We start from the raw sequence: 27,477 nt of genomic DNA on the forward strand, positions 1-27,477 counted from the left end.
GTTTTAGATCAATTTTACCTGTAAATTTAACATCTTTATAGTCCTGGAGAGAGTTCAGTTTAGAGTTTATTCCCTGGTTTTCCGACTTGAGTGTAAACAACAACAAGTCACAAGCAGCCCAAGCTCAGTCCGAGCCTTCAAAGCACTCACTTTAAAAATGTGTTTTTTTTTAATTAGCTTTGCGCTTTAATTAATGGCGGAGAAAACATCGATACCCGCGACCAAACATCGATATCAAATAGTGGGAGCTGTGCTCAAATACTGGGTTATTTTGTTCTCTGGGCATACGTCGCGCATTCAAGCATTTTTTTTTTTTTGTGTCTAATTGGAACGAAAATAAGTTGGCTGCAGTGAGAAAAAACCATTTAAAATGGTTAAAAATTGTGGCAATAATAATCTAAGTCCTTAGGAAACTGCAAGCAATAAAATATTGCTTCAATTGTTAGATTTATATTAAAATAAAGAGTAAATCAAGCAGTCAGTCACACCTACATGCTCTTACGCACACAGACGAAGGAAAAACTGGTTCTAATATCACAACACAAAGAAGCAACAGCTTAAGTTCTTCCCACCAACAAACAAAAAAAAAAAAAAAAAAAAATGGACAGCATTAAAGCAGACAGCTTTATTAAAGCTGAAGGTAAACTGAGCGAGAGACATTCGAGCTACCTTGGGAACTAGTTTCATTCTGGTTAACACATTTTCTATTTTTTGTTTTTTACTTTTGACCGCCCCCCTTGTACCCGGTGCTATCACCTATGCAGAATGTCGTCCCATGGCTTTGAGCCAAAATGCAAGCGGAGCAGGATCTGGTGGAGCAGGAACCGGACAATCAACCTCTGTCACTGGCCCAGTATCTTTAAGTGTGGAACTATGTTTGGTTTGTGGCGACCGCGCCTCTGGACGACATTATGGGGCCATTAGCTGCGAGGGATGCAAAGGATTCTTTAAGCGTTCCATACGCAAGCAATTGGGCTATCAGTGTCGCGGGGCAATGAACTGCGAGGTCACCAAACATCATAGGAATCGTTGCCAATTTTGTCGACTGCAAAAGTGTTTGGCCAGCGGCATGCGAAGTGATTGTAATTTTCATTTAAGTCGTCGTCTCGAAAAAAAAAAAAAAAAAAAAAATCCAGAACAAAGAAATCGTTAGGTGTATTTGCGGAAATTGGAAGTTGATCTGTTGGCAAAACGTAAGGGGGGTTTGCCTGCCCTAAAACCCCTTATGCAAGCTAAAGATAAATGAATTACCTGAATACATCTGCAAATTTCTAGCCTACTTCACTTAGCCAGCTGCTTGCTTTCGCTTCATTAACTTGCATCTCAAATTGCACTTATTCACGCACACACACACAACCATACAGACACAGACACATATTCACCCACAAATACACACATACATGCATGTACGCTCTCGCAATACTAGCTTTCTCGCCTCATTATGCATTTACCGTTACACTGTTTTCTAATTAATTCTCTTTGCTTCGCATCTCTCGTCTCCCCCACACAAACCCGCCCACCCCTTACACACACACATACACAGCTGTTCAGCATGAGCGAAAACCGATCGTGGATAGAAAAGAGGGCATCATTAACACGAATTCAGCTGTTGGAGCATCATCCAGTCCAGCAAGTGGTGCAACGTCCTCAAGTGGTGGCGGTGCAGGTGTTGGTGGTGGTGGTGCAGGCGGCACCGGCTATTCCACCAGCAGTGGCAAATCCGCATACCAACAAGGACGTGGAAAACATGGGGTCAAGGCGGAATCGGCAAGTGCCTCACTATATCAGCATGGAACCGCAAATAATACGCCACCCATACAAAGTGGAGCAGCGGCGGCAGCTGCGGCTTTCAATCTTCAGGAGAATCTATTTCCAATGGGCTTGAATTTTGCTGAACTGACACAGACGTTAAGTAAGTTGGCCGCAATAATAACGTTTGCATGTAAATCTGTAATCTTTTCATGTTTCCCCTCAAGTGCTGGCCACTCAACAGCAGCAACAACAACAACAGCAGCAGCAGCAACAACAACAGCAGAGGGAACAGCAGCAAAGCGGAGCCTATTCTCCAGAGCTGGCCAAGACCGAAATGGATGAGGATGAGGACGATTCAATGGACAATAGTAGCACATTGTGCCTCCAATTGCTGGCCAATAGCGCCAGCAATAATAATTCCCAGCATTTAAATTTCAATGCTGGTGGCTCAGGAGCTGGCGCTGGAGGAGCTGGAGCTAGTGGTAGTGGTAATGGCGCTGGTGCTGGTAGTGAAAGCACGCCCTTGTCCACAACAGCCACCACAGTGGCCCTCATACAGAATTCCTTTGATTTACGCATAATACACAAGGCACTGCAGTTGCTCCAACCCATCCAACAGCAGCTGGAAAGGAATCAGTCAGATCGTATTCAAATCAAACCCGAATGTGATTCTGATGCAGAGGATTCTGGTACGGAGGATGCCCTAGTTGATGGCGATTTGGAGGCAATGGATTTAGATTTCGACTATTGCTCATCATCCCAACACCGTGGCACTGGATCGGACTTTGTCTATAATGAAGTAATCTTTGAGCAAGATTTACTTACCGATGCTCAGTTGGCGTTCCATGTCCAGCCTCCAGCTTTGGTTCATTCATATCTGAATATGCATTATGTATGCGAGACTGGTTCCCGAATTCTTTTTCTAACCGTGCACACATTGCGAAAGGTGCCTGTCTTCGAGCACTTGGATATGGCGAGTCAAGTGAAACTACTGCGTCATTCTTGGCCAGGTTTAATGGCCATTGCCTTGGCCCAGTCGCAGGGGCAGATTTCGGTATCAACCATTTTGGGTCAGCTCATTACCAGCATACGTCAATTGGCCGACATTGAGAAAATCGAGCCACAAAAGATAGCCAAAATGTCGCAGGTGGTGCGAACTTTGCATGATTTCATCCAGGAACTGCAGGGTCAGGAAGTTAGCCAATTGGAATTCGGTTTGATGCGTTTGATTTTGACCTTCAATCCGGCCCAGTTGCAGCAGCGGAAGGAGCGTAACATCAAGAGCTATGTCAAGCGAGTACAAGCCTATGCCTTGTCCTCGCTGGCCAGAGGCAAGGCCACCCGGCAGCATGACCAGGACCAGGATCATGAGCCAGAGCAAGAGCAACGTTTCCATGGTTTCATATCCTGTCTGCTGCCCCTGAGCAGCCTCGAGCCAGATATCATGGAGGAATTGTTTTTTGCCAATTTGGTGGGGCAAATGCAAATCGAGTCATTGATACCATTCATCTTAATGACCAGCAATACCAGTGGACTTTAGACTGATGACTAACGTCTATGGAAAGGAGCAACAGTAAGCAAGACTGAAGATGGACCAATTACGGGCAATACTTAGTTTTTAAAAACAAAATATAAATACCGAAAACAGAAAAATGTACACTTTGGCTACTCCAAAGTTTCTATACGCATGCAAGTCGGACTATTTACATATTGTCAGACAAATGACTTGAACTATATATAATATAGTGGACAGGTCGTATGAGTAGGTTACCTTTCTCATTGAGGTCCTTTAGACATTAGATATAGACTGTTTGCATGAGTATAAAATACATATAAAGAAATGTAATGGGATGGTAATCCCCTCTAGAAAATAAATAAAAATTTAAAGATTCTTTTTTATACAAAATGAGAGTTTTATGTCGATTTATTTTCCTCCTCTTTGGGGCTCTTGGCCGCTGGTCTATACTGTCTATAGACAGCGTCGTTGTGCCCCTCACGATTTCTTGCTATCTCAATGGCCAAGAATTGGACACGAAATACAAAAATTGAATTATCCGGTGAGAATTCTTTGGACGCATCTGCCCGCATCAGTGAGCCATATGAATAATCGTCCATTTTATTGAATTTTTCAGCAAATTGTCGCCATTTCAGTTTCTCTGTGGCCGATTTCAGTTGGTTATCATCGAGTTTGGCCACCTGCAATTGCGGAAAGTCCTGTCGGAATGTGGCATAGATTTGGTCATCGTAGGGCGTAAGTCGGAGTTGAGAGGGCGGCACACTAGTGATTAACTAGTTAACAACAGAGCTTATTTAATACACAACAACACTCAGATGCTTGGATAATTTACGATTATAATGGACGACTCACGTTGAAATGTACTTCAGCATGTTCGAGGGCTCTGGCGGCCCACATTTCCTCAAGCATCGCATCGTTGCCAAATTCCTCGGCTGGCCTGGAGAGCAAGGAGGCCCCTTGCTATGTGCAAATGGATTCAAATTAGTACTATAAGTCAATAAATATCCCAAATATATAAATACCAGCATTTCCATATTTATTTTTATTTTTTGGTTTGTTGCAGGTCGACAGCAGAGTTGCCAGAAATGAACTTTCTTAGTCCGGCAGCACCGATCACAGCACGTTGCGAATTATAACCATATGACATTGATTTCGTTTGCTCGTTGTAAGGTGGCACTACACCACATTATTACAAGATCTTTGTATACATAGATGGTTTTCACGTTGAGTTTATTCATTATGAACTATTAACTTCGAACATAAATACCAAAGATCATAAGAATGACTTTAAATTTAATGAAAATATGTAGTCAAAAACGTGGATTAAAAAATCTTAAATTTGTAAGATTTTAAAATCAAAAAGATTCGACTGTATTCAAATCATAGTTGCTCAGTGGCTTCTGTCAACTTATTATTATGCTGATCAAAGGGCTTCAGTTCAGTTGAAATTTACATTTTAACAGATTGATTAGAGTTTTATACAAACGAATACATACAAAATATCCAAAAATATATAAAATAGTATTGAAAATAACTAATACCAAAAATTCGATTGGAAAATATGGTTGAGGGCGTAAGTTTTTTGTTCTTGTGCGCCTTGGCCTTTACGGCTTGGTCGGTACTTTGCTATTTGGAATTGATTCAACAACATAAACGCCTAAGTGACTACCAGGTTGAGCTCTATACAGGTGAGTATAATAGTGAGACGAAACGGATCAACACCAATGTAAATTCCTTATTTTAATAGAACATCCTGGGCTCACACATGTACCTCAATATTGTGCAAAGGAGATTTCCAAAGGAAAAAGCATACCAACTCGCGTCTTTGATGTACTGTTCAAAATAGGTTTCGTTCTCGGTGGCTGCTTTGCAGTGTTTAAACTGCTGCAGTGGCTCGAACTACAGACCATGTGGAATTCGTACCGCGATGAATCCCAGTCGGCCATAACTAAAGTCACACTACCGGCCCTGGAGCAAAAAGAAGTAGTCGAACAGAAGAAGGAACACGGTACCGAATTAAAGGATCAGTTGAATGTATTGCAAGAACAATGCTCAGAAATGCAGCAGCTTCTGCGAGAACTGCGTGTCAGCAATAGTTTTACATCCCAGAACGAAACCAACAGCAATAGGGGAAGTACCAGTAGCGATGCGGAAACCGATATCATTACGTGGAAATCACCTATTGCCTCCAATTCTGTCAAATCTACATCCTCGAACTCATCCATAGATATTTCGTCCACATTTCCGACTGCTTGTCTGTCTGAGGCATCGTTAGCAACCTTATCGCCACCACCACAAACGGCACAAAATGTTTTTATAACAAACAGTCACATTCATATCAATGGACGAGTTTATATATCCCAAAGAAATGTCAATATTGATCTCTGCCGTCAGGCCTCGATGTATACCAGGAAACAGAGTGAATTCCTTCAAGTTTGGGATAAATTCATTGCTGGTCCTAAAGAGCAACCCATGATAGCGGGCGTGCGATGTAATAATATATTAATGTGATAAATTGACTTACAATTTAATCAAAATTTCAAAATGTTAATGTAAAACAATAAAAAAAAAAAAAAAAGCCAACGGGGGATAATAAATAGCAGGAATAAGCATAATTTTGTTTAGAGTTTGAATTTCGCGCTCATTTACTGCAAGTGGGAACGTTTGTCGTTCACAATATGACCAAAAATCATTCTGTTAGCAAGCCAACGATTATGTTAAGCCGCTGAAGATTATGTTAAACTTAACAGACTTGTTAAAGATTCTGTAAGCAAGCAAAAAATAATGTTAGTTAACATCCGTTAACCGTTAACAACGCACACGCGAAAAGTGTCCGCAAGAAATTCCGAATTGAGCGGTAGAATTCGAAAATGTTTTAAAAAATACCGTTTGCTTAAATGAAATAAAATTGAGAAAAGTATGCAATATGTAATCGAATAAATACTACAACAAAAACTGTTTTGTTTTGTGTTTTTTTTTGTTTGTTTGTTTTTTTTTTTTTTTGTTTAAGTTAAAATAAAATCAAACGCAAACAAAATAGAAATGCAAATGTTTTTTATGCATTCCGCCACTGCTTCGTCTCGAAAGTGCAAAAACAAATGGGTCTAGGTGTCTCCTTTTTTTTTGCACCTTGTCTCCATGTCTTGGTTTTGGAAAAGCTTACGAACAGAAAAAGTTTGGATTTTTGGCACACATTTTGTTTTTACTTATTGTTAGTTCAATTTGTATTTCATTTTCCGTTTTGTTTTATTTCTCTTGTGTTCGTGTTTTTTTCCTTTTTTTTTTGGAAGAAATTTCTAAATATAGACAGACAGGCGGCAGGGGCCTGATAAAGGCCTGAAAGGCAGATCACTCTCACTATCTGTGAGGCTCTTCACTCAATCCCGCTTTTTGCTCTCTCTCTCTCTCATTGCCAGTTTCAATACATCACTCGCTCACCCTTAACCATCACACGCTGTTCTCTCTTTCGCTTAGAGGCTTGGCTACCCTATAAATGCATTACGCCAGCTGCGTATTTGGTTTAGATGAGCTCTAGGCACATATTATACGTTTAGAAGCTTTTGTTAGCGATAAAAAGAAAAAGAATTGAAAAGTGTTTGCCCTCAACGATTCATAATACGATTCATCCTTTATGTATTTGGAAAAATTTTGCATAATATTTTGATGGAATAATTTGAGGGGATACTTTGTGAAACATACATTCACCTTATCTAATCTTGCATCGGTTCTCTCTTTTGCTAAGTAGGTTAAATAGTGAGCAATATATGTACATACATACATACCTACATAAATACATATGTACATACATATGTAAATACCCGAATATGCATGTTTGTATGACGAATGCAAGGATTGACCTTCGCCAAAGATTGCCAATTGATGTGGCTTCCAGGTAAGTCTAATTATCAAGAAGTACTAGTAAAATTAATGCGTATATTTTATACTTGATCATTATTTAAGATACGACATGAAAAAAGAGGGTGTAATGTTGTCGATGCCACAAACATGTTGTGGTTTTTGTTTTTGAAGGGAATCTCAGCTGACATTGGTCTAGCATTTTTATCCCACTGTGCTTTGCCCTCTTTGGTGAATCGAAGTTGAATCATCATGACTCGCTAGAAGCAGAAGCAACAAGTTGTTCGTGTCGCCGCATTTGTCTATTACAATGTTTTTTCTCCTTTATGTTTTGTTTTGATCTATTGTCAATCAACATTTCTTCATTTTGCAACAACAATATTTCACACCTAGGAAATTGTCAAAACACAGACACACATACTCAGAGAGACATATTTACACGCACAAAAGCAAAAACAGAGATGAAACTGCGCTGCTCAGCGTTGACGTTGACGTTTACGTTGACGTCGCTTATAATAAAGATTAACGCATTTCTTATCAACGTAGTTTTCGCACGCAGACTGCCAGGCAGAGAGCGAGGAGCGCGTGACAGAGAGAGAGAGAGAAAGAGAGAGACACAAGGAGAAAAATGGAGAGTAATAGAGAGATAGGGGAAGAGAATATCTTTTATTTCTCATTTGATTTATTTGTTGCAGCAGCCGACGTTAAGGTTGCCGCTGACGTTGCGGCTGCGTCGCTGCTGCCAGTTGCTTTATTTTCGCGTCGCTGGCTGATAAAATAAAGAACAATATTAATTTAAGTTTAAAAATAGATTTTTTTTTTGCTGCAAGATGCCTGCCAGCTAGCCCATTGCAAGGGAAAGAGATGGCGAAACAGCAATAACAACAACAATTCGACTGTGATTGCGCTCTCTCTCTCTCTCTCGCTCTGAAGCTCTCTTCTTCGGCACACACATGTTGATCTTGTCAGCTCAGAGAGGCAGAGAGAAAGAGAGCGGCAGAGCTGCCTGTTGCTTGCTGGGTCGTTGTTGTTTTTTTCTTTTTTTTTTTTTGTATTTTTTGGTCTCTGCCTTTTAGTATTATTCTATTCGTCTGCGTTTCAAGTTGATTTTCAACGGTTTATGTGCGAGTCGCTGGTACACATATTCACAGGCAAACACACACACACATACAACCAAATATACTAACTCACATACATACAGCAACGATATATCTATGCATATACATATGTATGTATATTTTTTTGTCTGATTGGACTGGGGCAGCAGCCGCAGAAAAAAAGGAAATATAAAATCTATGTTGGATGTTTGTGTGTGTGTTTGTTTGTATGATGCCGTCGGGAATCAAATTTCGTAAAAATCTTTTTTTTTTTTGTTTTGATAATATGATATCCAGAATTTTCCTAATCCACATAAAAGATATATGTACATACATACATAGTTTGTGAATCAATAACAAAATAAAAAAAAACTTACCTAAACGTAAAACAAATAGTAAAATATTAAAAAAATTTTGTGTTAAATACTTACGTACGTGTATATAACGAAACACAACTGGAAGAGCGCGAGTGAGAGTGAGAGGGCTCTAGAGCCAGAGAGGAGGAGCAGGGAACAGAAGAGGAAATGAAACAAAGATAACACACATACAAACACATATAACGAGAGACCCAACAGACTTTGATAAAGCCAATTTCCAACTTTATCTCAGCCACAAAAAGAAAAAAATAAAATATTAATAAAAAATAGGGACCCAAAAAGGAATGGAACAATACCGATTAGAAATGCATAGTAAAATCTACGATTAAGATTGAAAAGGAACAAACAATAATCGAAAGAAAGATATAACATCTTTAAGATGTAAATATCAACAAATTGACTAAATTCAATCGAACATTGCAGGCTGTCTAAATAAACAATCTTTTTTTATGTACATATGTATGTATGTATGTGTGCAAATTTATTATGTTCTTATCATTCCAATGGTCTTAATTTTATTGCTGGGTAAACTAATATTAGTTGGTGGATAGCTAAATCTATAGGTTATCACACACATAGCCACAGAAACATACATATGTACATACATACATATATATACATAGGTATATGTATAGGAATAAAGCGATTATCATTAACAGGATGCTTATCTTATATTACAGTCGTTGGGGTATCTTCTAATTAGTAAAAATCTACGATTATCAGCTCAAAGATGCATTTCAGTTAGTTAGTTTAAATAGTTAGCATTTAATAAATATTATAAACTACAGACCTTTTTTCTTTCTCTTCGTCTATACTTCGTTCAGATTACATTCGCACGCACACTACACTCATACACACACACATGCATATGCATGCATGCATTTACCTACAATGTGTGCCTACAGAACTCTCTTCTTTGGTTGCAGGTCTCTTTGTTGCTCATTAACCTACCACAATGCAAAAATGCACAAAATGTCATGCCCCTCTTCGGTCTGCCTTTGTCCCACTATTATGTACATACATACATACATATGTTTGTATGTACATATGAACACCCTTTGTACTGCACTGCACTTCCCCCAATAAACATTTAACTACCATAATTTTTACAGACAGAATTTTCAATTTACCGCTACCAAAGTACATCATTAGTTACTCACTCTCTCCATCCCAGTCTATCTAAATATCTCTCTCGCTATCTGTCTGACCCTGTCTCATTCTCTCTTCCTCTAACTCCCTTCTTTTAGAGTTGTGATGTGTGCGTAAAAGAAATAATTTCCATTTAAAACAAAAAGAAAAACAAAAGAAAGAAGAAAGCAAGTAGGAAAAAGAATGAAAATTCAGTGAACAATTGGGTTTTTTTTTTTTTTTTTTTTAAAATAGTGCAAAAACAAAAGAAAATTTAACAAAATAAAGCAAATCAAAATATAAGTTGGATCTAACTGTAAAGGCAGCAGGCAGAGCAGCAAAGGCAACAATAATAACAACAAAACAACGTGGGAGGCGAGAGAATAGCCAGAGAGAGCGACACAGAAAGAGAGATAGAGAGAGAGCAAGTGAAACGATCTCTGTACAAGGCCAACACAAATGTGAGTAAATGCCACCCCCCTCAACCCATTTTTCATACCTCTGCTGTGACCACCGACGCACACCATTCCACAGGCCCCCGCCCCCCTCATCTCCGTCAACCATCTTCCTCATCGTGATCATCATCATCCACATTCAATCTGGCAGCCTTTGTTTTCTAAGTACACAGTATACGCGAAGTATAATCTGTTTTTTTTTCTTCTTCTTCTGTTGTTGTTGTTTTTGCTTTCGGATTGTGACAATTCTTGGTGTTCATAGAATAGATAGGTACATGTACATATATGTATGTATGTATGTACAGATGTACCTTATATTAGCATGAGAAAAGAAAATACAAGTTTCTGATCTTCCTGTATCTGAACATGTTAATACATTTTGAAGTGCATCCTTATGTGGGCGAAGCCATTTTCATTCGACGCTCGCATAGTTTCTTCTCCATTCACCGACCTAACTACTCTACTTATCATTGCTATGGCTTCCTATCAAGTTTAATAGTACTAAAAACACACGAGAAGCTCTACTGATATTTTATCCTAACGCCATCTCTCTCTTTCTCTAACACCAGTTATTATGACCAATATGGTTGGCCGACCATGAAAAAATCATTCCTCTTTCACCCGATGGTGCTTGGATATAGAAAATTAATTGACCTAAGGTTATCAATCGAAGACATTACATTTAGAATTAGATAAAAGTTATAGCATACCGATAAATAAAGCTATTTAAAAGCATTTTTGGTCCCACATTACCAATCTTAATCGTACCGCAGTTTTACCCCCCAAAAATATTTAAAAAAAACACCTGTTTAATTTCACCTTTGAATTCAGATATGTGTAAACATATGTTTATGTATGTATATCTAAAAATATATGTATAATAAGATGTTGTTGACGACACTGCAGAAAGGGAATTCAAATCGAATTTGGCACATTTATTACCTAATATTTTGCAAGTAAACAATTGCATACCCAGAAAGACAGTTAGGAAGAGATGGAAAGGATAAGAAAGCGTCAGAAAGGGACAAATCATAGTTGGGCGGAAGAAGTATTTACACAATTTACATGTATGTAAATCTAAATATGTAGCTATATGTATTTCATTTCTTTATATTTATTATTTTTGGCAATATTGACATAAAACAGATCCAACATATTAAAGCTAAATAGGGAGAGAGAGAGAGAGAAAGAGAGACTAAGAAAGGCAACGCATGGGGCGCAGACTTGGGGCCAGTCAGGCAATAAGCGAATTCTGTTTGGGAAAAACATTTCCGATAGAGGCCAAAAATAATTTTCCTCTATGCTGTAAATATTTTCCTTCGCTCTATATATAGCACAAAACGAAAATGTAAACAAAATTCTTTGAAAATGTGCATAGTACCGACAATTTTGTTATTTTTTTTCGAACACAAGACGAGATTTCCGAATTTGAAAACTTTGAAAATGCTTAGTGTGTTTGTGTAAGCAAAATTGACCAAAAATTGTTATTGGCACAACGCAAAGAAGACATGGCTCTTTCTATTTATTACTAGAAGCTATTTAATACTCTTAGAAATCTTTTGGCTAATGTTTCTGCAAACTTTTATACAATTAAATTGTATACCTATGTTGCTAGGGTATTAAATTTGCTTTAAATTGGTCAAAAAGAGAAACTAAGAACTGAGCCACGGCAGCAGCAATTTTGAGGTAACAGTGGGGCACCACCCCACCGCTGCACCACCCTGCCTGCCACACCACTCAACTCCATTACACTAGATTGCACCATTCATTGCATTGAACGCCTCTTTTAACCTCACTTTCTGACCAGCTGGTGGCCTTCTCTCTGAACTTGTTGCGGTTCTTTGGTCAACTTTTTAATGAAGTTTAAAATATATTTGTATATACATACATACATATGTGTGCATTTAGATTGAAATACGTGTGTTTTTCCAATGCACACCTACATACGTTTGTACATTTGTATAATTGGTGCAGTGGTGTTTCGTATTTTGCATTTTGTTTGTATTAAATTTGATATATCTAATCAAAATTCATTGAATTTTAATTCCTGTTATGCAGACAGTTAGTTATCAAATTGTTTCATCAATATCTTTTATAGCAAGCCAATATTTGAATGTTAACTAATTATTCTCATATTAATTGGGCTAAGCACAGGAAGAACAGGATCGAATCCAGAGAGGGATGATGCTCGAAGGGTATTATGGTGTATTCTAATTATTTGAGTTGTTTATGTTTTTTGTGAAGCAATGTTCTCCTCTAACTAGGCAAAGTTCAAAGTTAAACGCTTTTCGAAGCCAAATCTTTTGAAATGGCTGCAAGGATACAGTCCGTACTTCGAAACAAAATGCAATCGACTCAGAATAGACATAATAACTTTTTCGGTTTCCAAATGATAATTATTTTAAAAAGGGTCCGAAAAACATGCTCCCAAGCAAGAATACCTCCTTAAGGTTCCATTTTAAATTGGGTAGTTGGTGACTTTGTCTTATATGGATCTAAGTGAAGGTTTTTGAAGGATAAATCGTCATTATTAGAGGGAATAAATATTAGGTAATAGAAAATATTTCCTTATTTTCTATGTTATATGGGCAAACAATGATAACGATTTGCCAGATAGTCGATACATCTATATTTCAAAATATAATCTCTAATAACTGATAAATTTCAAATAAGCTTAGACAAACATTTTACAAGTCAACGAAAAATCAAATATAAACAACAAAGTCAAAAACAATTATTAATTAATTTGTGTTTTTTTTTATACCATTTACATAAATAAATTTATTAATCAAGGCTTTTGCAGATCTGTAGAGTAAAAAAACTTGGATTTATTTTGCAATACAACCCAAAGTCAAGAAAGTTACTAAATGAAAATTTGAAACACACTAACACACACACACACACACATGCTTACATGAAATGTATTAAATATGTAAATATATGAAGTAAATGAAATAATGGTTGGAAATAAAATGAATATAAAAAAAACATGAAATGTATTCGATATAAATTGAATTAGCACAACGCTAAATGATCACACGGTCTCTCTAAAAGAAAACAACAATTTTTGTTAGCGAAAATTGCAAAGATACATTTTGTATAATATGCTCTGGTCGTCGCAGAAAAAAAAAACCGAAGAAAAAGGTTGGGCGACACATACAAAAAAAAAAAAAAAAGAAGAGAATTTCGTTCCAAGTTTCCAGGGACGGGGCCCCGTGTCTATTTTTAGAACATTAGATGATAAGATTGTCGGAGAAGAAGGCAGAACCACATAACGATTTTTTCTGTTATTCAGTTTTTTTTCCCCTGTTCTACCCTTGCCACACATTTGTGGGGTATATCCATTTTGGGAGCGAAGGTGGCGCAAAAAGCGTAAAAGTATTATCTCCGCGAGACTTGCCATATCTAATCATGACTTTATCTTGATCACATTTGATGATCAACACCAATTTTTATATCTAAATATGCAAATCGTTGTCTTATAAATGTTTCAAATTCGATTTAGCCAGTTTGAGCAGCAGAGATCCTAAAAATGTGAAGACATGAGCGTGTCTCAGGACATCGAAATGAAAGACCCCATATGAATTCATGATAGGGTATACAGATTTCGATATGATCGACATTAGTTCGGGCCCTCTGGTTTTGTTTTTAGTTGTTGTTTGCTATTTTTTGCTGCGGTTTTAGCGCAAAATAAACACAGAACAAGTTTATATATGATATGATATGGTGTCTCTCTCTCTGGTACCGAAACAAACTCTCAAAAAAAAAAACAACAACAACACCAACATCAGCAGCAGCAGCAACCAACCAACCCAACCAACCTACCAAACGGCCAAGCTAGTAACCGTGCCAAATGAAGTTTAGAAAAATTTGAAATACAACCGTGTTCTGTCTGTCAACCTGTTGGTTTCAACTAGTTGCTGCTGGATTTTCTTTTGCCAGCACCACCCCCTTCCCAAACACCCACTTCCTCACCACACCCCTCTCTCTCACTCACTATCTCTATCTCTGGCTAAGGTTTAATTAGCGGCCTCTAAAAAAATAAAAAAAAATCCAAAACAAAAACCCAAAAAAAGAACAAAAAAAAAAAAAATGTATTTTGTTTTATTTTTTCCACACGGTTTATGGCCAAGAAATAAATTGAAACTAATTACAAACAAAATGTTTGTTTCAACCGCATTTACTCCGCTGTATTCTGTTTGGATTATGTATGCGTATAATGTTATGTTATTTTCTAAATATAGCTTTCAAAATATCTATGTATATATATTCCAATAATAACAAATAACAAGAGAAATAACAATTAATTGTTGGTATTTTTAGCGGATGCGGAAAACTTTTCCAAGTATTGGGTGGTGGTGGGTGATGGGTGCTGCTGTTGAATTAATGTACAACAAAAACCACTTGCATAACAAAAAATAGTGTTTTTTTTCCTGCTCACCCACAACCGTTTGCAAAGTAGAACAAAATAAAATGCTTTAACTGAATCCTAAAACAAAAAACACAACATTTATTTCGCATTGGCCATATTATACCCTTGCAAGAGGGGGGTACTATAATTCGGTCAGATGTTCGTGGCGCAAATAAGAGACTCCATAAAGAGTATATATTTTCTTGAGTCGATTGAGTTCGTCTGTCCGTCCGTCGGTATTTAAGCAAGTTGGACCACAATATCATTTAGTGTTATACGAGAAATCCACACAGAAAGAGTTTAAAACATTTAAGAATATTATTGCCAAAGACTGCAAGGGTATTGCCTTGGACATAGCCGATGTTGGATTTTTTGATATATTTTAATAATGAAAATACTCATTTTATTCATAGAAAAGGGCTTGACACCTACATATATACATGAAAGTATATGAATCAAAATAAATTGCAGATTTTCTATGAATTTCATGAAATTGTTTTGACTTTTGTCTATTTTTAAACTGAAAAACTCGACTAATAGTCGAAATATAGTATTAACTTATGTATTGTTTGTACTTTTTATTTCGTTTCGTTTTTTGCATTGGACGCTCCTTTATTAGCATTTTTGGTAATTTACAGTCCAATCGTCATCACTTGACCAAAAGTATTTATGGCTAGAATTTCAATGCCAAGTAACTAACTTGTTCTAAATTTCCATTATTTATGTATGCACGTACATATGTATGTATGTATGTATATGCCAACTAAATATTATAGTTAAACAATTTTGTTATTAAACAATATATCTAATATATCAATAACTAGGTGTAAGGCCTGATGCAAGGAGCAAGAGAGATAGATAGCCAGAGATAAATAGATAGAGCAAGAGTCAGAAATGTCAACTGTGTGTGTGTGTGTGTGTGTTTTGTCAGCATCCACAACAGCAACAGAACAAAATTTCACGCCTCTAATTAAATTAGTAATTCAATACTAAATGAAACTAATAAAATATAGCCATGTTTTCTTCAGGGACAGAGGGAAAAAGGCAAGAGAGAGAATGAATATGAGGAACTAATAAATACCCTTACCAAAATTGTACTTTTTGGTGTCTCTGTTTCTAGAGTATGCGAAACTCTGTGTCCAATTTTTCCTATTTGTCGTTGTCTTTAACACAATACTTTTTTTATTTCGAAAACAACATTTTCTTTCTTTCTTCTATCTTTTTTTTTTCGTTTTTTGTTCGTTTGTTTTTGGTTGTCAAGCCCGAAAAGTTTTTCGCGCATATCGCTGAAAAATACCTACCTTTATATGTACATACATATATACATACATATATAAAATAATAATTGAAACGAAACAAGTGAAAAAATTTCCATAGCTTTTGCGGGCCAAACGTTCGATCGCTGCGTGTGTGTGTGTGTGTGTGTGAGTGTGAGTGTTTACATTAATCGCTGCTCGGGTGGGGGCCTTTAAAATGTCTGTGCAAAAAGTCGGAAAAGAAAAAACACTCACATTTTATCTTGATTTTTGATTTTATTGCATTTTGAAGGCGGGTTACCGGTATCTAACTCTCTTTGGCTCACGCTTTTTGGGTCGCTTAGTCTTGGCCTGGCCTGTGTATGTGTACTCAATCAGTTAACAATGAATTGTTGATATTTTTTTTGCTACTTTTTTTCCACATTTTTATTTATTTTTTTGTAGCAAAAATTCCACTATTAATAATTTGACACATTGAAAGAGTTTTTGCCCACTGCATAAATTAGACATAATATGGCAGACGGACGACTATGTATGAATGAATGAAAGATGACAATGGCTTTCATGACAAACAAAGATGAATCCTTTAAGAAACAAATGCACCTATACAGATACCTATTTGATTTGCATATATCTATATGTATGGTGGTGGCGATAAAATGCAATTTCAGCAAATCAATAGAAGGCCTTTTTCCTTTTGGTAGTGAATATTGCAAACATTTTTTATTTGAAATAAGTATATGTAGGCAGCCACATGGTAATCTTTAGTCTTTTTAATTGTTTTTGCAAGTCAAAAGGGGAAATTTTAGGTGAATTGTTTAGTTCTTGTTATTACTCGACGCAACTCTCAATATACATATTCTTCTTCTTCTTGTTTTGCTGGCTTTTGTTTTCGGTTCTGCTCATTTCACTTTTTGCACAATTTATGCGCTCGTTAAAATGCCTTTTGCACATCATCATCATCATCGTCATGATCTTCATTGGCAACAACTTCATTATTCAGCATGCATGCAAACCTAAAAACGAGCCGTTTTAAATTACTAAAACAGCCGAAAGCTTAACCAGGATCATTCAACCATACGTATGTACATGTGTTCAGTTTCCACACCTCACCTCCCCCCCAACCACCACACGTCAAAGAACTAAGATTGGGATTGGGAATGGAAATGGGTACAGGAAAACGGGACGATGAGTCTGAAGCTATGGCGACCGAAACAGCAGCCAACCCGCATTGTGTTTTTGGTATATACACACCCACACATGAATGCTTTCTCTCTCATTTTGTTCGAGGCAAATGAGAATATCCTCGTATGTCAAATGCAACCACGGATTTGGCTTAATTCGAGTACACAGGTGTCGTGTATTTTAGTGGTTGTAGATAGTTCTATACAGTATATATGTATGTATATGTATATAGATTTAAATATATTGTGGTACTCTATTCTATTCTATTATTCCAGATTTACTGTCCATGCAGACAGCTAATATCAGATAAAGCACACTGAAAGCCTCAACAGGCAAACAATTCTATTTGGGATTTTTGCTTTTAATTAATTACTAACAAAGAAATATAAATCCAATTCACAAAAGGTGAAATTTAGTTTAAGTCAGAATTTAAAGATTTTAATGAAAAATTTCCTCTTTGGCCTTTAAATTGACGGCCTAAGGAAAACAGACAGATTGATAAATTGACATCCTTTGGCATCCTTTTCTTTGTTACACATATCTACATAGTTGGAGAATACTCCCCACAAGGATGTGATCATAGATCTACAATATAATTGCTCTTGCTACAAACTGTATCTATTTGGTAGTCCATTGAATTGGAAAGTGGTTTTGATCCAGCTATTCTGGACTTAAAAATCCACAATTTTCTTTTTGATTGAAACACAAACATACTATGCATGAAAACAAAATGGCAATTAAAGCATTTAACAAGAATGTGTCAAAAAATATGTTGCTATAGATAGATGATTGAAAGAAAATTGTTGAAGAGAAAAACACCCACAACACGGGGAGAATTTCATATGCCCACACATACAAACAAATGCACGTGTATGCATTCAGTCAATTCTCTTTTGATGCCCATCAATTAGAAGGCATCAGTGACAGTGACATTATAGACGAAACTGTATTTGCATCAATTTGTGAATGGCATTGGTAAATTTCCTTCACAGAGCACTCATAACACATTGACTGACGAAAACGAGCAAGTCGACTGTCGAATGTCTCGGTTCGGTTTTTGGTTTTTGGCTTTTTTGGAAATTCATTTCCGTTTGACTTGACAGCTGAGAAATATGTCTTCAAATTGGATTGAATTGAATTACACATAAAATTGATAGAAACTTGATTATTAAACGATTTAATTCAATTGCATAAATTAAGAGGATCAAACAATTACATAAATAGTAAATTTCAACACAATTATGGACAAGCCACGCTTAACTTTTGCAAATGCAACATGTAATTCTCTTTTAAGTCTTCCCCAACGAAATGGCAAACTTAATTAACAAATTTCTCTTAAAAAGCATCCACATCCAAGGGGGGAGTCAAGGTGGCAGTTAGGAAGTAGCGGCAGGTGAAGACAGAAATTACTATAGTTGTATAATTTTGCACAAATTGTCAGAGCTCGGTGGAGTGTTAAATATGACTTTTGAATGAACAGAACGCATTTTGCGTGTAAACTTCTTCTTCATCTCTTCTCTCTTCTCCAACTAAAACTGCCAACAGCAGTTTGTCCCCCTTTCAGTTTCTCTCTCTACCTATCTATCTTTTCCACTCTCTTTATATTTCTTGTAAATAACTTGAAACCATTTTACATTTGAAATCCTTCAGTTGCCTTCCTTACTCTAAGACCGAGTAAATGAAGCCAATTAAGTGAAATATTTTGCTGAGATGGCACAAATATGTAATTCAGCAAACATAGACCAAGAAAAAGTTTGAGCAAAAAATTAAACGTCTTAAAATGAAAATGTAAAAAAAAATTAAGCAAGTAAGTCGACTCGTCGACTCGGGTATACCATACACCAGGTGAAACAAATTTTTTTAAATTTCGAAAACCAAATGTACATATGTATGTCTATTAAATTGTTTTTACATGGTTCATAGTATGTGCTATCTCGCTCACTCTACGAACACACGAGCACTCTAGCGCCGCTACTAGCCAACGGCCAATTCTGGCCTTGTGGACCGCGTAGTAAAATACGTTCATACGCATATTTTGCATGTTTCTAATCCGATTTCAATAAAATTTGGTAGTTTTGTAGAAATAGATAAGATTAATTAGTCTGCCGAATTTGAATGCGATAGTCAAAAAACTACAGGAGAAAATCGGTTTTTTCTTAATTATGGAGGCGGAAGTGGGCGTGGCAAAATATGAAAATATATATACTCTGCGCGAATACTAAACCAGTATACATACTAAATTTGGTGACTTTAGCTTTGTTTGTTTTTGATAAAATCAGTTTTGTTTGATTTGCGGGGGCGGAAGTGGGCGTGGCAAAATTTTTAAATAGCCAGTTTCTGCGCGTCTATTAAACTAGTCTGCATACCAAATTTGATGTCGGTAGCTGTCATAGTTTTTAAGAAAATCAGTTTTATGTAAATTCCGGGGGCGGAAGGGGGCGTGGCAAAAAGTTTAGACAATTAGTTTCTGCGCGCCAACTAAACGAGTATATAAACCAAATTTGATGTCTCTAGCTGTTATACTTTTTAAGAAAAACAGTTTTATGTGATTCCTGGGGGCGTAAGGGGGCGTGGCCGAAATTCCAATTAACTCTGAACATGTGCATACTACACGAGTATACATACCAAATTTGGTGGCTCTAGCTCTTATAGTCTCCGAGATCTGCGTGTTCATACGGACGGACGGACGGACGGACGGACGGACGGACGGACGGACGGACGGACGGACGGACGGACGGACGGACAGACGGACATGGCTAGATCGACTCGGCTATTCATCCTGATCAAGAATATATATACTTTATAGGGTCGGAGAAGCTTCCTTCTGCCTGTTACATACATTTTGGCGACTTTAATATACCATTTCACCCTATGGGTGTATGGTATAAAAAAACATTAATGACGAAAAGATTCTTGCAAGAACATCCTTTTTATTTTTCCTTTTCCTGCCTTGGCGATGACGATAATAAGACATGAAAACGAGCTAATTAAAATGTAAAGGGAAAACTGTCATTTTAATTTCGTTCATATCTGTTATTCCTCTTTTTCTTTTTAAATATGAAATACGCTTAACGACAAGTGACTGAAAATCCATTAAGTGCCCACACAAAGGAAAAGGATAACGTTCATATACATATGTATATACTTATGTTTGTATATGCACATATGTATGTATGTGTATAAAAAGAAAAGTGTTGCCGAAGAAACTTTTGTGAAATTCCACAAAAAGGCCAAGAAAATTGCATGAGAAATTGAATCAGGCGTGAAGAACCAAAAACAATATATGTATGTACATATATAAAAGTACATACACACATAAGTATATACTACATATATACGATTATATACCAGTATAAAGAGCTAGAAAATAACTAAAATTGCTACTGTTGCAAGTGAGCCGTAAAGAAACAGGAAAAATGGCATCGACAATCAACTGAAAAACAACAACAACAATAAAAAGAAATAGCCAGGAGATTGAATGAGAGCAGCAATCACTAAACGAGTCAGTAAGTGAGAAAGCAATCAAGTACCAATACGGAATTTTATGAGTAATGCCTCAAACAGAAGTCAATCATCAAGTGTCCGGTACATATATACATACATACATATGATCAAATAAATTGAAAATTTAAAACGAAAGCACACATATCCTAGATATGATGGCGCCAACTTTAGAATTTTAGCCTAGGGAGTTCCATTTCTCATACTTACTTATATAGTTTCTGACAACTTATTGCTAGTTTTAACCTTCGTAGAGATAAGCTCGATAGGTCCAATGAATATATTCCTTTTGAAAAGTTTCCATGGCACACTCAGGCTACGATAAAGAAAAAACATTGTGATATAAAACAAAATTGTTGTGGTCCATTTGCTCTAAACATAATAAATAAAGCAGCAACTTGAAGTAGGTGCATACATATGTATGTACACATATATAAATAACTCGACAAATTGTGGCAAACACAAAAAAAAAGTTGAAAAAAAGTTAAAGACCAGCACACAAAGTTAACCCTTGGGCGGTTTCTATAGAAAAGCAAAATATTGCATACCATTTCGACAAAGGAAGCCACAGGTAGTCATACGTAGAAGTTGAAGTAGCCAACCCACACATACAGCAATTGAGACAAGGCCAGAAGAAAAAGTGAATAGTGCACTATGTCCATAATACATTGACACCCACCAGTTAAGAGTTAAAGCCAACAAGTACTGACCCAATCAAAGGCAATGGAATACAAAAACACCCTGGATATATAATATTTTGAGTTTGAGATTCAAGGAAAAGTAATTGAATCAAGTGTAGTAATCAACAAACTATACAGGGTGTCATGAAACGACGAATCCTTTCCTTTCACACTTTCTAAAGGTTTACTCATTTATTTACATACATATTAATAAGGACTCAAGCTAGACTATACAGTATTTATTTGTTTATTGTTTAGTCCAACTAAATCACAAGCTAGCAATGTGATGTAAATAAATCATCGGGAATGTGTCTAAAGGACTCTTTGTGCATGAGGCTACCCTTGAATAGGTTTCAAACCATGGCGGCTCCATTTGATAACTCTTTTTCGCAACTGTTGCCGGGTTGCTGGCTTGTTCTGGTGAATCTGTGACGGAAAACCAGAAACAGTTTCATTCAATTTACGGCACTCTCTTCCTTCCTACCTGTCTACTAGCCACTTTAACTTCAACAAGCTGGCGTCCAGTTCGGAAAAAAAGAAACGAAAACGAAAAAAAAATGGTGACAAATTGTGTGTGAGGGATGGAAGCAACACACACACACATATATATATATACACATCCAGAGATGCTAATTGAGTCGGCAACAGCAGTGAGATGAGCATCGTCACCTAGTTTAATTACCATTTGTGTAGGCCCTGAAAAGTATGCTAACTTATTTCTCATTTCTCATCTTAGCTTACTCTGTGTGTGTGTGTGTAAAAAAAAACCAAAACTTCCCACTGACGCGTACTTCAATTCTCTGCTCTAAAACTCAGAAAGACAAGTTATTAAAAAAGTTTTTTACCCGCAAAAGTTTTGTGTTTTGCCTTCTTCGTGTAGTTGTTGATGTTATTCTAAGCCACGCCCACCAACCAGAACAAGCAACTATTTCAAAAAAAAAAACAAGAAGAAGAAGTGGTTGGGCGTTTGGTTATGGCGAAATTGCAGAGAGCCCTCATAAAAATAATCATAAATTTTGTCTCTCAATTTGGTTTGGTGGCAAAGCGAAATTACAGAACAAACAAAATGTACCACAGAGTCGTAAATTTATGAGGTCCTCTTTTGAGTGGAGGGAAAAGGTATGCACACACACTTAGTGACAATTTCTTCCCGCTCTCTCTCTCTTGCGTACTCTCTCTCTGTTTCTCTCTGTCTCTCTCTGTCGTTCTCTCTTTCTGATTCTCACCGTCGTCTCTTCTTTAACCATAAAGGACACACACGAGTGCGATTAATGCTAATAGAGGGGGAAAAACCTCGCCCTAGAAACCCTTTGTGGATTCTCTGTTCATCACCTCCTACGGAATTCCGAACGACTTTGTGGCGTCGTTTTCTTTTACCAATCTACTTACTTTATTCCTATTTTGTTTATTTAACAAAAACACTTAAATTGCTGGCCAATGGCAAGCCCACAAAGTGTTGTTAGAAGAACACAATGACGACGACGGTGTCGGCGACGAGATATGACGGGGGCGTCCAGGTATATATACACATAGGCTCCTTATAAAAGAACCAACGAACATAACGACAAAGAGTCGTCAAATTTGCATGGAAAGTTTTCTATATTCTTATATATATAATTGTTAAAAAAAAAAAGGAAAACGAAGAAAGCAACTTTAATTTATGCAACACCATCTCGCACATGGTCTAATGTAAGGCAAAAGTATAAGTGGTTGTTGGTGTTGTTGGACAGGAACAAGTCATCGTCACTATTTACTATAATCCAAAAATTTAGAAGAAAAGGCAGGGCATGGCAGGTATCAGATATGCCACAAGGCACCACTACACTATATCAATGCCTAGCATAATATACATAGAATAGCAAAAGCAAAGCACAACACAGCACACAACAACAGGCGGCTGGTCGCGCCACCATCAAGCCACAATAACAATCTGCTTCCGGTCATGTCGACACCGAGTTGTGGTTGGTCGGGAAACAGCCATTAAATGCCAAGTTAAAACAACATAATTTAGTGCTCGGGCCTCTGGCCTAAACATAAACACCAAAAACAACACCAACAATAGCATAATACAACAACAATAACAACAACGACAACAAACAACCAAAGCGTTGAAAAGTCTCTTTAACTTTGTTGCCTAAATCGCTTAAATGCGCACAGATAAGGCGAAACTTGTAAGCAATTTTTTATATGCTTATGTAAATTGAGTTGAAATAAACGAATCACCATCATGAACATCATCAACACCATAATCATCATTGGCTTTATTGTCATCATTGAATCCCAAGTGTCTTCATAAGGGACAAAATAAGCAACATTTTAACCAAACTCTTTGCTTCTTTATGGTACTAAAGGCAATACAAAATTTAAGTGATTTCTCCATATAAATTACAACATTTATTCAACGATTCATAAAAGACATTGATAAACAATAAAATGACTAAGAAAATCACATTTCATTAATAAATAATTTTCGAATTTTATGCATTGAAATTGAAAATGGTGAAAACTTAATAAGAGAATCATCATTAGCAACTTTAACTTGCCTATGCTTAAGTCAGAATACCAGATATTATCTTTCTTCATTTGAAAATGCAATAAATTCATTGCAATAGACCAAAGATAGATGTGCAAAACATAATATTTTGGACCGAGCAGCTGTAATGATGTTGAAAACACTATCGATATCATTGATGGCCATAAGAAGATTTGCCTTGAGTAATTCAACTAAATTTTCCTCTGCTGCTTACCATACTTACGCATGAATGGAACATATATATAGCATACATTTAAGAGCATTATTATTTGGTTCTTTTTTTTTCCTTTTTGTTCACTCATCATTATTATATATAATTTGATGGGCAAAATAGTTTTCCCATTTGCTAATTGAATGATAGTTTGTAGTACTAGCAAGCGAAAAAAAGTTAAATTTTTATAAGTTTTAATTTCATTGCGCTGCTGGGAAACATGGGAAACAAAAACATAAAGTTGATGCCGCATCCTGTGCGGACATCTGCCAGAATAGTTGGTTGGTTTCTTTGGTACGTACGTTGGGTTGGTTGGGTCCGTTGTTTGGTGGCTATTGTTGGTGCTTTTGTCATTTTGTTTGGCCAATGGCTCTGGTCCAAGTGAGGGACGTTTGCTAAAAGTTGACCAAAACACATACACGAGCTAATAGAATTAAATTAATTGTTGCATTTCAACCAAAATGCAGTCACTCGTTCTCTCTCTCTCTCTCTTTCTCTGGTGGAAAAGCCGTGTTTTTGGTTCTGAGTTATTTTTTTATTTTTTTTTCTTATGTGTGTCCGTGTGTTTTTTGTAGTTTTGGTATAGGCATGTGTGGTGGCATGATAGGCGAGTACTTGGTAAATCTTATCACCGCAGCAAAAAAATATGGGCGATAAGATCTTGGAACACATGTTTAACCCTCCATTCGGATTGTCGTCATTGGAATTGGCCCACCCACCCACAGCAACACGTTATGCGTTGGCCAACTTTGACCTCTCTCTAAAAAATTAGAGTTCTCTGTTCATTTCTCTCTCTCTCAGTGTCAGTATCTGTCGCCTCATCTCTCTTCCCTCTTTTCGGAATGTGTTCCTCCTTTTCCTCGCATGTTCTTATCATTGCTCTAACAAAAAAAGAAGAAAAAATGAAGAAGGAGAATGTATATATATATGGAATTTCATGCGTCTGCGTTTCTGATAAGACAGCGGCAGAAATGTTATTTTTAGCTTTATGTTCTGCTTCTGTTTTGGATACCCTGTTTGACAGAGATAAGGCGGGCATACAAGGCGTCTATTTAAACCTTGGCAATATGCAAATCATCAAATTAATGTTAACAATTAACAATTGTCGTTAATTTGTAACAATATGATTTTCTTTATTGGTTTTGTTTTTCAAACTTTTTACAGGGCATCTATATAGTCGTTGATCCTTAACACTGTTCAGTGTACTTTTTGGCGGTTTTCTTGTTGCTTTTGTTGTTACAAAATCACGCAATAAAGCATTTTCCACTTGGTTTGCTTGGGTCTCCTCAAAGTTTATTCAACTCAACAAGTTGGGCATAAAAAGTCAAACAGAAAAACAACAACAACAACAACAATAAGAATAAAAATGTCGAGAAAAAAAAGAAACAAAAATCAAGGCCAATGCTGCGAGGTTCATTGCTCAAGTCTCTCTAAAACTTGTGCCAACAAGAGTCACCAGTCAGTATCCCTCCTTCCATTTCAGTTAGGGGAACTTTTTAGTCGTTGCCCCATTAAAATGATCCATATCCCCATACCATGACGCCCTTTTTTCTTTTTTGCACATTGGTTTGGTTTGCAGTTTTCCTGTCTGCCTGCTTACCGCTTCTTATGGATTACACAACTTCGAAGAGACAACACAGAGCAAAGAGAACTGAAATAAAACTAAAAAACCAAGAACAAGTTGTTACGTAAAAAAAGACAGAAAAAAAAAAAAAAAAAAAAAAAAAACAAATTGACACTGTCAGCAGCACATCTGGAAGTTGTTGGTTTTTATTATTATACATACATACATTTGTATATTTATATACCTATACATTTTTTTTTTAGATTAGATTTGTTGAATGCTTTAATATTTATTAAATATATTTAAACATATGGAAGTGGAGTGAATTCAATTTCAACAGTTTCTTTAGTCTTTTAAGCTGGAATAAAAAACAAAAAAATTTCAACTATAAGATTCTAGACAGAAAATACAATAAAAAAAAACTTTGTCAAGCAATTTAATTTCAAATTAAAATTGGAAAATTGTTTTAACCCTTTCTGGCTTCTGTATTATGTTTATATTTTTTTTTTTACCAATTTTGAATCTATAGCCAATGTAAACAATGTGAAACACCGCTTTAAATGTCGACTTTACGATTTTTAATTGAAGCTCAACATGTGAACACAAGATGACGATGAATTTCACAACCTCTTTAAAAATTTCATCAGTTTTATTGCAACATTCGATAAGGGAACACGTCAAAATACTTATACTATTCACATATGCATATTCTCCCTTTTTCATTCTTTCAAAGACCCCTATCACCGACATCGAATTCAATCAAAATATTATGTTTAGATATATATATAATATATCATATATATCAAAATAAATATATTTGATAAGCCATGGTTAATGTTATTCAATTTATGTTATCAGCTCTTTACTAAATACATTTAAAATGTCACCCTAAACCTCTATAATAAGACCATTACTGGTTAAACTTCAAGAAGTCACTGTCTCGCTGAAAGAGGGTTGTTCAAAGAATTTTGCAAGACCAAGATTATTAAAATCGGTTCACAGTTCCTGCTCCATTTTTTGTCACCATTTGAAATATTTAAAAAGAGTTTCGGTAACTATTTTTAGCTTTAGAATACAACTTCCTTCCGAGAGGTTTAGATTTCAATTTAAACTAACAAAGCTCAAAAGAGCTTCCTAATTTAAAACTTTATTCTATATCTATTGAAGTATAGAATAGTATAGTGGTTTATGTTCAAAAAAAAAGATGCCCTTTAGCATGGAAAGATAGGAGAATGAAAATGTTTTTCATTCGGAATATTTGTTTTGTAATCTCCTCTGACACTTCTAAGTGAGAATATGTGGGTCTTCTTCACACAGAGGACCCGTATTTTTAATTAAATTTCATAGATATTCCCAACATTCAGGACACTTCATTTTTCAACCCTTTTGTATATAAATGCAATGTCCTTTTTGCTACTGTCTGCCTGCTATTTTTTCTGTTTTCTTATTTCCCTTATTTTAGCTGTGTGCTCTCTTTTCACTTGTTGACTTTTACAGATTGTCAACCAAAAAAAAAAAAAAAAAAAAAAAAAAAAAAAAAAAAAAGAAAAGAAAAAAGAAAAGAAAAAAAGAAAAGAAGTTTAATTTTAATGTTAAACTGACCAAAAAGTGTTGTGGCGGGAAATTAAAAATTGACTTCCGTACTGACAAAGCGGCACACAAAGCGACCGGGTCATACAAAGAGCGGCAAGTAGAATTGCCTTTTAGTGCCTGAATGAAGTTAAGTGATTGGCTCTTCTCTTTGCATTTTTTAACACACATACACACACACACACACACACACACGCACATTTCCATTGTGCCTAGAAAAGGGCCTTGACCAGTTGGACCACGTGTCCGGAGGCCAGAATTGCCCTGCATGGACCAAGAAAAGTCCCAAGACGGTGTCCCACCACAAAGAAGATTAGATTTTTACAGATAAATCTAAATCATTGCGAGGCGGCGCAAGCAATGCTA

The 27,477-nt window shown here is 36.3% G+C and overlaps 4 protein-coding genes across 11 annotated transcripts in view; 3 read left to right on the forward strand and 1 right to left on the reverse strand.

Moving 5' to 3' along the window:
• Window positions 1-278: 278 nt before the first annotated feature.
• Window positions 279-3,658, forward strand: Hr78 (Hormone-receptor-like in 78). 2 transcript variants are annotated; one of them, XM_068293761.1, is made up of 4 exons: window positions 279-640; window positions 765-1,076; window positions 1,544-1,912; window positions 1,977-3,658. In XM_068293761.1, the coding sequence occupies exons 1-4, from the start codon at window positions 601-603 to the stop codon at window positions 3,290-3,292; spliced, it is 2,037 nt and encodes a 678-aa protein (XP_068149862.1). In that variant the 5' UTR covers window positions 279-600; the 3' UTR covers window positions 3,293-3,658. The 2 variants fall into 2 exon arrangements, with proteins under 2 accessions (XP_068149862.1, XP_068149861.1); XM_068293760.1 differs by having other exon boundaries at window positions 280-640; window positions 765-1,082.
• Window positions 3,642-4,409, reverse strand: LOC137579894 (protein PBDC1). Its single transcript, XM_068293763.1, has 3 exons — window positions 4,291-4,409; window positions 4,121-4,228; window positions 3,642-4,041 (listed from the first exon to the last, which is right to left on the reverse strand). Exons 1-3 carry the CDS (start codon window positions 4,300-4,302, stop codon window positions 3,667-3,669), a joined length of 495 nt encoding a protein of 164 aa, XP_068149864.1. The 5' UTR covers window positions 4,303-4,409; the 3' UTR covers window positions 3,642-3,666.
• A 274-nt stretch (window positions 4,410-4,683) lies between these two features.
• Window positions 4,684-5,852, forward strand: LOC137579893 (uncharacterized). The gene is made up of 2 exons (XM_068293762.1): window positions 4,684-4,956; window positions 5,016-5,852. Exons 1-2 carry the CDS (start codon window positions 4,830-4,832, stop codon window positions 5,777-5,779), a joined length of 891 nt encoding a protein of 296 aa, XP_068149863.1. The 5' UTR covers window positions 4,684-4,829; the 3' UTR covers window positions 5,780-5,852.
• A 221-nt stretch (window positions 5,853-6,073) lies between these two features.
• The window catches only part of LOC137579875 (receptor-type guanylate cyclase Gyc76C-like), a 55,434-nt gene continuing 34,030 nt past the window's right edge, over window positions 6,074-27,477 (forward strand). Inside the window, exons 1-2 of one of the 7 annotated variants that reach the window (XM_068293728.1) lie at window positions 6,074-6,185; window positions 7,014-7,160. The gene's annotated coding sequence lies outside the window, so the exon portion shown is untranslated. Of the gene's footprint in view, window positions 6,186-7,013; window positions 7,161-8,167; window positions 8,259-8,455; window positions 8,475-8,584; window positions 8,604-9,844; window positions 10,187-27,477 lie in introns of those variants that run through there. The other 6 variants (XM_068293726.1, XM_068293724.1, XM_068293723.1 and 3 more) reach the window with 6 other exon arrangements.

The sequence above is a fragment of the Drosophila tropicalis genome, unplaced genomic scaffold, assembly GCF_018151085.1.
Source record: "Drosophila tropicalis isolate 14030-0801.00 unplaced genomic scaffold, ASM1815108v1 contig_805, whole genome shotgun sequence".
NCBI classification, from domain to species: Eukaryota; Metazoa; Arthropoda; class Insecta; order Diptera; family Drosophilidae; genus Drosophila; species Drosophila tropicalis.

Excerpts from the sequence above, each read along its gene's own strand:
- Hr78 (XM_068293760.1), top strand. The coding sequence starts at position 601 with ATGGACAGCATTAAAGCAGACAGCTTTATTAAAGCTGAAG. Across the intron at positions 641-764 it reads CAGCTTTATTAAAGCTGAAG|AATGTCGTCCCATGGCTTTG; the intron begins GTAAACTGAGCG and ends TCACCTATGCAG. Across the intron at positions 1,913-1,976 it reads TGAACTGACACAGACGTTAA|TGCTGGCCACTCAACAGCAG; the intron begins GTAAGTTGGCCG and ends TTTCCCCTCAAG.
- LOC137579894 (XM_068293763.1), bottom strand. Across the intron at positions 4,042-4,120 it reads ATGCTGAAGTACATTTCAAC|TTAATCACTAGTGTGCCGCC; the intron begins GTGAGTCGTCCA and ends GTTGTTAACTAG.
- LOC137579893 (XM_068293762.1), top strand. The coding sequence starts at position 4,830 with ATGGTTGAGGGCGTAAGTTTTTTGTTCTTGTGCGCCTTGGCCTTTACG. Across the intron at positions 4,957-5,015 it reads CCAGGTTGAGCTCTATACAG|AACATCCTGGGCTCACACAT; the intron begins GTGAGTATAATA and ends TTATTTTAATAG.